Source organism: Loxodonta africana, chromosome 3 (genome assembly GCF_030014295.1).
Source record: "Loxodonta africana isolate mLoxAfr1 chromosome 3, mLoxAfr1.hap2, whole genome shotgun sequence".
NCBI classification, from domain to species: Eukaryota; Metazoa; Chordata; class Mammalia; order Proboscidea; family Elephantidae; genus Loxodonta; species Loxodonta africana.
The window spans coordinates 97,711,020-97,723,075 of record NC_087344.1 but is presented as its reverse complement, the minus strand read 5'-3'; the positions used below and the strand labels follow the sequence as shown (position 1 = coordinate 97,723,075).

The window sequence follows — 12,056 nt, the reverse complement described above, 5'->3', positions numbered from 1 at the left end:
ATAATTACATTTAATTGGAGTTCCTAAAGAAGAAGGGGGATTTATCTGGCCAGATTGCCCAAAAATTTCCCAAATTAGATAAAAACGAAACCCACAGATCCAGTAGATGAATGAACTTCAAGCACAGGAAACATGAAAACACACCAAGGCACATCATAATCAAATTGCTTAAAGGTGGTGCTAAAGAGAAAATTTGACAGGCAGCCAGAGAGAAAAACATGTATGTATACAGACGAAGAGAAAGTTCACGACAGTCTTTGCATCAGAAACAACGTGAGAAGACAGTGAAGCAACTGTTAACCTGAAATTGTAAACCCAGTGAAAATATCTTTCAAAAACAGGTGAATAAAAACTTAGACATATAAAAACTCAATTATAACCAGCATGTCTGCACTACGGTAAACATTAAAGGATTTCCTTTAGGCAGAAAAAATTATGTCAGTTGGGAATATGTATCTAAAAAAAAAAAAAATGTATCTATACACAGGGATAAAGAGTTGCTGAAGTGGCAACTACATGAGTATATTAAAAGATTTTTTCTTAATCTTTTAATCTCTTTGAAAGATAATTGACTGTTTAGACAAAAATCATAGCAATATAGTGTAGAGTTTATAAAATATGTAAAAGTAAAATTTGCACTACCACAAAGACTGGAAGGGAGAGTGAACATATACGGTAAGTTTTTATCACACAGGTGAAGTGGTATAATACCACTTGATTGTGTGATAACTTGAAGTATGCTACATACTGTAAACAACCACTAAAAGTAAGAGTAGTCGCTAATAAGCCAGCCATGGAGAGAAAATGGAATGATGGAAAATCTTCAGTCCAAAAGAAGACAAAAATAAGTAAAGAACAGATGAAACAAATAGAAAATAGCAGGTCATAGATTAAAATCTAACCATATCAAGAGTTATATTTAACGTAAATCATCTAAACACCTCACTTGAAAGGCAGAGATTATCAGTGGATAATAAAGCAAGGCTCAACTATATGCTGCTTATAGGAAATGTACTTAAAGTATAGATATAAATATATGTTGCTAGAAATAGCCTATAAATACAAGGATGGAAAAAAGATCCTTGCCAGCAATAAAAAGAAAGCTAGAGAGCTACATTAATTTCAGTCTAAGTGGATTTCAGAACAGTGTATATAACCAGGCACAGGGGTCATTTCATAAGGATAAAGGAATCAGTTCATTAGGAGGACATAGTAATCTTAAGTGTGTATGCACCTAATAAGAAATATTCAAAATACATAAAACAAAACTGACGAAATAATGGGGTGTTCACTATCTTGATTATGGTCACAGTTTAACATTAGGTGCCCATATGTCAGAATTTACCAAATTGTATGTTTAAATGAATGTAGTTTTGGTATGTAAACTACCCCAATAAAGCTGTTTAAATTGAGCCCCTCAGTCGCTGTAAGTATATTTCAAGTGTTCAGTAGTCACATGTGACTAGTGACTACCAGTGGGCAGTGTAGAAGTATTCAATGTCCCCATCATTACAGAGGCTCTGTTAGAGCTGCCTTGTAAATGACTTGTCCATGTTACACTGCATGTTAGGTCTTAATCCCAGGTCTTTCACTTTGCTTCCCTTGGAAATCCTCTGTTTTAAGAATTAAGGTTTTCTAGAACAACAAGAAGCCAGTGGGATACTCTGTGCTTTTAACTCAGGTCATACCTTTAAAATATGATTAAGCATTTTCTGATCAGTTTTCTTCTGTTACTATTTTGGTGGATTAAAATATTCACAAAAGGGAAGTTTTGCTGGGTCCAGTGCCGTATTATTACTTAAAAAATTATTCTTAACAGTACTGCATAGAATTACATTTTTTTTTTCTGTCATTTATTTACCTCTCTTTATTCCCATTTTCTCCTTTGATTAAGAGTGGGAATTGCTTACCAGGACTCAAATCCCAGCTCTGACATTTACTGATTATGTTATCTGGTATAGGTTACTTAACCTCTTTCATTGTCCATTGTTGTATCTGTAATTTGAGAAAAATTTGTTAATGAGATGACCAGGTAGTTGTGAGAGTTAGCAATAATGCATGTAGTGCTTGGCCAATAGGTCTTCAATAGGTAATCGTGATTATGGCTGATATCTGTGCTTAGTAGGTGACTGGAGTATATCAAGTGATTGTTATCAACTAAACAGTTTTTGCTTAATAGCTTATGTACTATGTGCCATTCTTGTTAATTTTTTTGGAAAGGAGAATTGAAAAATGGAAAAAAAAATTTTTATAAAGGTCACCAGGCTTGCCATCCCCTTTCCTCCTTCCAAACACCTGAAAAATTGCCCTCTTAGAGGATATTACAATTCCCTGGTGGTACTGTGGTTAAGCACACGGCTGCCAACCAGAAAGTCAGCAGTTCTATCCCACCAGCTGTTCCACAGGAGAAAGATGTGGCAGTCTGCTTCCATAAGGATTTACAGCCTTGGAAACCCTATGAGGTGGTTCTTCTCTGTCTTCTGAGTTGGAATTGGCTCAACAGCAGTGGGGTTTTTTGTTTTTGTTTTTATTTTATTTTTGAGAGAGAATATCCATGGTTTTGTTCCTTAATTTTTTCATGTCTTCTGATTTGCTGGCATTTTATCTGCTTGAAAAGCCTCATTATGGCAGAAGCCCAGTAGAAAGACAGTTTTAATGTGAAGGTTAAGAGCATTAGACACTCACACTAAACTGCACACGTTCCAGTCCTAGCTCTACTTAGTTGTCATATGACCATGAACAGGTTATTTATCCTCTCTGTGCCTCGCTGTTCTCATTAAAATAAACAAATAAATGGGGCTAATAATGATAGCTACTTCAAGAGACATGTTGGGAAAGTCAAGGGACTTGCCATATGCAAAGTACCTAAATAAAGCCTGGCATATAATAAGCACCATTTAAGTGATACAATTATCATTGTAATATTAAAATATTGGCCTTTGGTCATGAATCAGCTAAGCTTTTCTTTCAATACACTGCAACTACAGGGATTTTGAGAGAAATTTCTAAGTAGGCTCATCCTTTGGGGTTTTTTTTTCCTTTCTACCCCTGTACATGATGTCTGTCCCCTGGACTCCTTTCGTATAAAATTTAATATAACAGCTTTGACTCAAGTACAGTTACTCCCTCCCCAGAATTAATCACACATTTTCCAAATCTATTTCTTGTTTAGTATTAAGTCAGGCAAACCTGCTGGGGTTTAAAATCCAGGCTTGGCCACTTTACTAGCCTAAGCAGGTTGTTTAACCTGTCTCAGCCTCAGTTTTCTCATCTGTAAAATAGGAATAATGCCATCTATCTTACAGCATTGTTGTAAGTGTAACCTGTGTAAAACAACTTAGCACTAGGATCACAATGTCTGGTTTGCCTAGGACAGTCCTGATTGAAGCCTATGATTCTCGCATAGTTATTAGTAGTGTCCCCCTTTGCCCAAAAAGTCTTGGTTTGGATGATACATTGTGTGATTATCCTCTTTCACTGTGCCTTGCATAGATGTGTCACGCAAATGGCACTTTTACTTTTCTTTTTTTTATTATTATTAATATGCTTAGTAGGCCAAGTTCAGTCAGGCATTAAATATTTAATGAATGTCTACTATGTTTAAAGAGCCGTTCAGCTGGTCTGACAAGCTATGTTTATGAAAACACTGAAGGGAATTTTAAGTAATTAAAAGGAGATTGGAGATAGTTGATGAAAATGTGCTTCTTTATGCTTTTCTAGGTTTACCGTACAAATTTGAAGTACAACAGATGTTAGAAGAACCTCGGTGGGAATTAGTATTTGAAAAGACAAGATGGATAATAGAAAAATACAGGCTATCCCATAGGTACGTGCTGTAGTTCAAGATGGTTGCACATCTGAAGTGTTTCTTATTAAATTATGTTTTAGAGAAAACCCTAGTTAAATATAAAATGTGATATATGGCATCAGTGGTAGTTTATTACAAAACTGATTAGTTTATAGGATTTGTTTCATTGTTTTGTTTTGTTTTTTTTTTTCATATTTCTTCCTACAGCAGTGTTCCCATGGATAAAATCTTTCACCGGGATTCTGACCTGACCTGCTTGCAGAAAGTAAGCTGCCTTCATTTTAATTGGCTCCATTGTTCACACATTCTAAAGCTGTTCATCTTGATGTGTTTTCCCATGATGCCTAATGCTTTCTGGATATGTCCTCTGTACGTTTCCTTCACTGCTTTTTCCTTTCTAAAATTAATTTCTAGGAGATAATTAGTACTGTGTTTTCTTGCCCAAGCTTGTATATAGAAATAATACTACTTTAGAATAAATTTGCCAGTGTTGGTTGATAAATTTCTTAGCAGATTATTATTGTACACAATGGAGAACATTTTTCTCACTTTATTAAATTCAAAGCACCATGTTTCCATTTTAGTCTTAACTGATCACTTTTAGGAATGGTGGTGTAAATCTAGCAATTAAATTTAAATGGTCATTTTATTTAACATTCTGTTAGGAAATGCAGGTTTTTGATGATTTATTTCACTTCTAGTTTTGCTTCTATAATGAGTTAAAGACCAGTAAAATGGCAACCTTTGTCTTTCTTTTTCTTAGTGCAATTTGGGGATAGAAAATTTAAACCTATTAAGCTTCTTTTTCAGATTTTTTTACCCTTTTCTGTTATATCTACTTTTTCTGTGTGCTTTTGGAAAATTAATTTGCACATTTTTCAGAAAACAGACTCGAGCATCCTGATTTTGAAATGGTGGAGTCCTGTGTTTGTATGACATAGATTTTTATCCTGTTGGATTATCCTGCTTTGTAAAATATAACTACCAGAAGAGAAGAGCAAAGTCACCGAATTTGTCTAAAGTAGAAAGCATCATATATGCAATCTCAGTTTTCTCTCATTACGTAAAATCGTGAAGGAACTGGCCTAACCATTCCTTGGCAGTGGTTTCCTACACAGCAGCTGTATGGTCATAAAACACAAGGGAATCTTCAACTGTATTTAAGGAGAATATTTTACATTTGAGCGTTAGGAAATGTGAGATTTAGGGAGGGGTAAAATAGCGATAGTAATGCAAACAAACCCTCTTCTTACACTGCGGATTTCAATATAAAACATTTCTTTTCAACTAGCTTTTGGAGTGTCTGAGGAAAACTCTGAGTAAAGTGACCAATTGCTTCATTGCTGAAGAATTCTTGACTCAAGTAGAAAATTTGTTCCTTTCCAGTTATAAAAGCAAGCATGAGAATGGAGAAGCTGAAGAGAACTGTACTATGGGTCCAAAGGAATTGTTAATGTAATTATTTTAAAGTAAGATACTTTGGTCTTGACATGATACATCCTACTTTCAAAGTTATAACCTTGAAATTGTTGTAATTTAGTTAACAGTGGCATAACTTTGGTATTTTTTTTTTCTCTAGTTCACAAAATCCAAACTTCACCACATAAGTCATATGAAAAGAAAGAGAGAGGGACTTATTTTCATTTAGTGATTATCAGAGTGTCCTGTAAACCAGGGCATGCCCAGTGTCCCAGACCTACCGTGCAGTAGCATGTGAGATACAGTAGCATACTGTAGGCAGTGCAGGAGACTGAAAACTTACGGTGGTGTTCTGCTTTACTCTTGGATTTAGATAGATAAGTGGCATGTGTCTGTAATTTTTATTTCTTCCCGAAATCAGCCTTTTATTGTATTCCACTTTTGGTATCTCATATCTCATTTAGAAGCACTTCCGTTTTCTCCATATGTTTTGATGAGGTTGTTTATGGTTGCAAATGGGGTATAGATGGGTGGTCACTGAGGTAATTAGGGCTGAAAATAGTTGAAAACTGCCGATTTAATACATCTAGCAACATTCTCTGGGGAGGTGAGAGAAGCACGAGGAGAAAGTCTTAAAAGAACAGATAGAGGAAAGGCCCAAAGGAGAGAATCAGATGCCGTTTTTTTAATCATAGAAATTTATTTCCGTTTTATTTTGTAACAATACTACCAACTAAAACCCGTTGCCTTCGAGTCATTTCCGATTCATAGCAACCCTGTAGGACAGGGTAGAACTGCCCTGTAGGGTTTCCATGGGTTTGAACTACTGACCTTTCGGTTAGCAACCATAGCTCACCATGGCTCTTAACCAGCGCGCCACCAGCTCTGCACAGGACATACCATTTTCTTAGTTATCTGAAACATTTTCTTTATGGGTTACATTTACATTAAATATAGCTTCAACTCTATGTCTACTTATATTAGTGTGTGTGGAACCATTTTTAAGTGGATTATAGGAAATCATAACCCTCAAACTAGATTTTTTTTTTCTACTACCTTCTATCAGGAGAAAGAGGTAAATTACAGTAAAGCTTGAATAAATCAGAGATTTAATTCTAAAAAACAAAAAAGCTTTCCAGGACATACTACATATTCAACCCAATTTCCTATGCTTTCTGAATCTAGAACAGAGGTCAGCAGACATTTTTTATGTGAAAGGCCAGGCTTTGTGGACCACATGCAGTCTCTATCAGATAGTCTTTTGTGTTTTTTAAAACCCTTTTGCAGCTCTTTAAAAAGGTAAAAACCATTCTTAGCTCATGGGTCTCACAAAAGACAGGCAACTGGTCCTTTTTTTCCAATGTTTGATCTAGAGAATTGCAGACATTTAGGATTTATATTAAGATTCATGACCCTGAGACACTATAAGTTCTTGCATTATCTTCAGACAGCAAAACTCAGAATTATGATTTACCTTTAAGTAAATTTTTTTTAAATAATATGTTTTCAGTGAAGGTTTTCACAACAGTTTAGGTCCCATTGAACAATTTCTACACAAGTTGTTCAGTGACATTGGTTACGTTCTTCACAGTGTATAAACGTTCTCATTATTTCCATTCTGGTTGTTCTTTTTCCATTAATCTGTTTTTCCTGCCCACTTACATTCCTCATCTTTGTTTTAAAGTAATTTGTGACCATTTGGTCTCATATAGGTGCTTTTTTTTTTTTTATCTCTAATTACATTTTTAATAAAAGGAATCAGTAATGCTACCTGATTTATTAAAATTTTATAGGTTTTGGTTTATTTCTATTAACCAGAGAAAAGATTTATACCCTTTTTCTAATCATTTCTATTACCAAAAGGTTTATTATACCCAAAACGAGTACGATTCTGTATTTTTGCTCTTTGGGTTATCCAAGGGAGAATATGGCTGTATAGGAAGGGACAATGAGTCAATTTTAGGTGACAGACTGAGTCAGTCTTGTCTCAGTCTCATGATCTTGGGAAATAGAGTTTACCTTCTCTAGGCCTGAAATCATCTTGTCTAACTGAGGTCTAAATTAACTTCCCAGTATCTTTCCAGGTCTAAAATTTTATGGCTCATTCTTACTCTTGGCCTATTCACCTTGAACTTTGAGCCATTTGAGTTCTTAAATTAACACAGGTTTTTAAAGAAAATCTTTAATATTCTCTGTTTCTCTGTGTGCATTTAAGATAAACAGTGAAACATAGTTTATAAAGCAGTTACTTTTGGGAGTGAGAGGTGTAAGGACTCTAGACTAAAAATCAGAAAACCTGAGTATTTATCCTTATTGTACATCAGGGGAACAAATACTAGAAAGTGGTATTAACTACATTTCTTGATTAACATCTCCCTGTTGTACTGATCAGTTTTGATAATAGAAAGTAATAGAAATTGTTAAAAGTTCTTTTCTCGGATCTGAGTTTCTCTGTATGCCAGTGGTTAACCGTATTTACAGCCAGCCATCTAGTCAGCCTGTGAGGAACTTGAATATGACAATCTTCAAAGTTTAAAACCTTAATAGCACAGTTTTTAAAATATTTACTGAGTACTTTTTTCTGATTATAAAAGTGTATTTATTTTAAGAAAAATAGTTTTTAAAATACAGAAAACCATAAATAAAATAAAAATGTCTCAATCCTACTCTCCATCAAACCACAGTTAACATTTTACTGTAAATCCTCACCCTCTTTTTTTCTGAGTGTAATTTTAGAACAGTAGAATTTACTCCTGCCCTCCTCCCCCATTTATTCTTCTTGCTTCCTTTTTTCTCTTGTCATGGGGTTAAAATAAATTCGCAATTGCAGGTACCCACATTCCTGTGACTGCCACCCTTGGGCTGTGAGGGTAGGTGAGGCTAGGGTCTTAGAGACACAGGGGAAGGCTAGAACTGAATGGGAGTATAACACAGGAAGTGCAGGAGGCAGGATGGCAAATGACGTGTTTTTTTCCTAGCTCTAATGTGTACACGAGGAACCCTGGTGGCACAGTGGTTAAGTGCTCAGCTGCTAACCAGAAGGTCGTAGTTCAAACCCACCAGCTACTCTGTGGAAGAAAAGACCTGGCAGTCTGCTCCTGTACAGATTACAGCCTAGGAAACCCTATGTAGCATTTGTATTCTGTCCTGTACGGTGACTGTGAGTCAGAATCAACTTGATGACACACAACAACAAAAATAATGGGTACAGAAATTGAGATAGGACTTAAAAATAGTCTCTTTATCCTGATTCTTCCTATACACAGTGCTATAAAAGAACGAGCTTAACATTTTCTTGTTGTTTGGCTTGGCTAGTAAAAATCAACGCTAGTACTTTCCCAATATTAAATATAGCAAAGATACAGTCCCAAAGTAGCATTTAAAAAATGAGAAACCAGTGGAATGATCAACAAAATCAGACTTTCCTGTCCCCTTCCATTATTTTAGCCTTCAAACTGTTCTTCTCTCATCCTTTTGAGTGATCTTCAGTCCCTGTTTCCTACAAATGGCTTGGCCATATATTCAGGGCTTTCATGGGCTGTAGGCGCTTTTGCAAGGAGCCCTGGTGGCACAATGGTTAAGCGCTAACCAAAAGGTTGGCAGCTTAAACCCACCAGCTGCTCTGTAGGAGAAAGATGTGGCAGTCTGCTTCTCTAAAGATTACAGCCTTGGAAACCCTATGGGGCAGTTCTACTCTGTCCTGTAGGGTCACTTTGAGTCAGAATTGACTCAAAGTCAAGGAGCTTGGTTTGGTTGGTTTAGGCACTTGTGCTTCATTGGGCTCCTTCCTCAGTAAAAAAAAAAAAAAAACTTAATTACATTTTATAACGGTTAACGTAACGTATTATATATTAAAATTTTTCTTCACTTTAAAAGTTTATCTTTTTCTTCTGATTTTAAAAGAAATTAAAATGTTCTCGTGGGCCTCTAAAAATATTACGGGCCTGAGGCACTGTGCCTACTATGTCTAATGGATAAGTTGGCCCTGCCTGTATTGTGAAGGTTGTCATTGAAAAACGGTAGCCACTACTGCCTCCTCGCCCCCACCACAGCAAACTCCAGGGCAGCTTTGCCACCCCAGCCGAGAGCACTGTGATCCCCACTGCTGTAGATCTATAAACCTGAATGTCATTCCTTCCCTGCCTAACAAAAACTCAGGAGTGTTGGTTTGGGACCATTCATCCTCAAAGGATAGGAGAAAGGGGGTTTTTTATCTTCAGGTAGACGTTTTTTGTTCTGCTTCTTAATCTTTTTTTTTTTTCCTAATCTTTAGTTTTGCTGGCCACACTTCAAAGGGGAACATCTTATTGCCTTTCTTTTCTCCCTTCATTTTCCTCAGATTCTTCCCTTCATCCCCACTTTTTCTGTTTCTTACCTCTCAGTATACAGGTACAAGCTTACTCGTTCTGTCATCTGTTGAAAGGTAGACCTCTAGAATAGAGGTGAACAGACTTATTCATATTTCCCTAAAGCTGTTACGTCCAGTCCTCACCTTCTCTCCATAACTGTCCTTCCTCCCCAGGTGTGGGGTGAGGTCTGTGATGTGCAAACTAAGCAGGATCAGAGCCCCTGCTGCTCTCTGCCAACCTGAGCAGGACTCCTGCCTTTGCTTTCTTCCTCTTTACCTTACTGTTATCCTGACAAGGTGAACTCAAGGAACTGAGAGTCAGAATGTTCTAAAATTGATGCTCTATCTTGTGCCTACAAAAGCCATATGACACCTGGCAACCTGTAATGTAGTCACTTCTGCCCTCATCCTCAAGTCATCAGAGGCGTCCCATTGTGCTTTCTCGGTAGTAATTCAGTCAGGGAACCCTAATTTTATTTTTTTCACCTGTACCTTCATCTGCCAATAGGTAAAGACTAAATTTAGAGTCACACATTACGGCATTTAGGAAAACTTATTTCATGCAAGCACAAAGAAGAGCACACTCATTTTTATAAGCATCTGTTCCATCAGGGCTAATACAAAATTTAACAAAGAAATTACAAATGAATGCCATATTTGCAATATTTCTAGAAAATCACTGTGGAAAAATAATGTAACATACTTTAGCTTATTTCCTGAACTTTTCTTAAACTTTTTTTTTTTCCGTTTAGCCTGTAATTTGTGCTTTCTAGAATTTTCTTAATCTGTCTTTTAAACTACTTAAATCCTTTCTGGAACAAGGCAGGGAATAAATGTTTTCCCCACTAAATCAGGAGAAAATAAAATCATCCCACAGAAGCTGCGATTATGCTAAGGCTCTATACAAAACTAAATTTGAGAAGGTAAAATTAGCTCGTAATATCTGGATTGTTATTTGTTTTCCTTTGGTGTTTATGTACATATTCATAAGAACATTAATTTCAGGGGGGAAATGCCTGATCTGTTGTCTTTGAGGTTTCCTAGAGTAGGCTCTTAGTAATTAAGTCTGTTTGTATTCCTACTTCATAGGTTATCACAGAACACTTGTTTCAACCTGTAGTTTGTAAAATAGTGCTCAGATTCTAGCATGATTTAAATAGATTGGTCGTATATCTTTAAATTTGTGGATCTGACATGCGAATTACATGTTTTGTATTTGTTCACTGGTTGTTCTGCATGATTATTGATAAACCTATTGCTGTTATTTTCCCCAAATGTTATCAGTGTTTATGGATTTCTTTCATTAGTTTGGGTTTTGGAATGTTCTGTAATAAAGTGTAATGATTTGAGCTATTTTGTACATTTAAATATGATGCCATGTTATATCTGTATTAAAGGTTATACATATTAGTGTTTATAAAATTATGGAAGATTGTCCTCAAAATGATTGACCCTTTCCTCCCACACTTACTATAATTGTGGCATATTATGAAACTGTGGACTTTAAACTTTCAGGTTTTATCTTATAAAAATTAAGGGGAAGCAAACATACTGAAGATTTCATGTAAATAAAATTTTGAAAATAAAATGGTGATTATTTGATCTTTTACTAAATTATTAATATATATCCATTGAATTGCAAAAAAAAAAGCTTACATTAATTCAGCAGACATCTGTTGAGCATCTATTATGTCAAGCACTGTAGGGGACAGAAAGGTAAGTGAATCTTGGTTTCTTCTCCCAACAAGCCTATTGTCTGACAAGTGGTTAAAGAAATAAAACCCAACGTGAATAGGTAAGACACTAAGGTACAAAGTGGAATTGACAGTAAATACCTGCGTGAGACTTCAAGGCTAGTGGGTGGTTAGACAAATGAGAATACTCTGGAATGTTAGTGAGGTCAGTTTCATGGAAGAGGTCACCTTCAGCAGCCTGCTAGGATTTGGTTAAATGTCGTTTGGGGAAATATGTCCCAGAGAGAAGTGACCTTGGCATAGGCATGGAGGTAAAGAAAGAGAAATACTCAGGGAATGATGAAAGTCTTTGACTACAGGATAGGGTATAAAAAAGAGTATGTTAATTGTGAAAGTAATAGACAAAGGCTACAGAAGGTATAAGGTGGAAATCCCAACCTAAAATCAGTGTTGGCGGATTAACTGGTCTTTAACCTGCCACTCTTTCTAAATATATACAAAGCCTATATATTTTAAAAAACAGGATTATACTATACATCTGCAACTGCTGGACATCTCTCATTGAGGACATCTTCCCATATCCGCACATGAAGATCTACTCATTCGTTGCAATAGGTACACCGCATTCTGTTGTACAGATTTGCCATCATTTGTGTGATCACTTCTCAGTGAACATCAGGTTGTTCCCATTTTTCTATTAAATTTTGTTTTTGCAAACTTGTGTTAATATTTCTGGGAGTAGATTCCTAGAAGTTTAGTTGCTAGATCAAGAGCTATGCACCCCTTA

At 36.0% G+C, this 12,056-nt stretch overlaps 1 protein-coding gene across 12 annotated transcripts in view; it reads left to right on the top strand.

Annotated features, from left to right (window-relative positions):
- Positions 1–9,048, top strand: part of MYSM1 (Myb like, SWIRM and MPN domains 1) — a 51,392-nt gene extending 42,344 nt beyond the window's left edge. For 6 of the 12 annotated variants that reach the window (XM_023549543.2, XM_003411053.4, XM_064282035.1 and 3 more), the window contains 3 exons: positions 3,721–3,826; positions 4,016–4,073; positions 5,100–9,048. In XM_023549543.2, coding sequence (XP_023405311.1) covers positions 3,721–3,826; positions 4,016–4,073; positions 5,100–5,267 — 332 coding nt within the window. In that variant the 3' untranslated portion in view covers positions 5,268–9,048. The other 6 variants (XM_023549542.2, XM_023549545.2, XM_023549544.2 and 3 more) reach the window with 6 other exon arrangements.
- Positions 9,049–12,056: the final 3,008 nt, after the last annotated feature.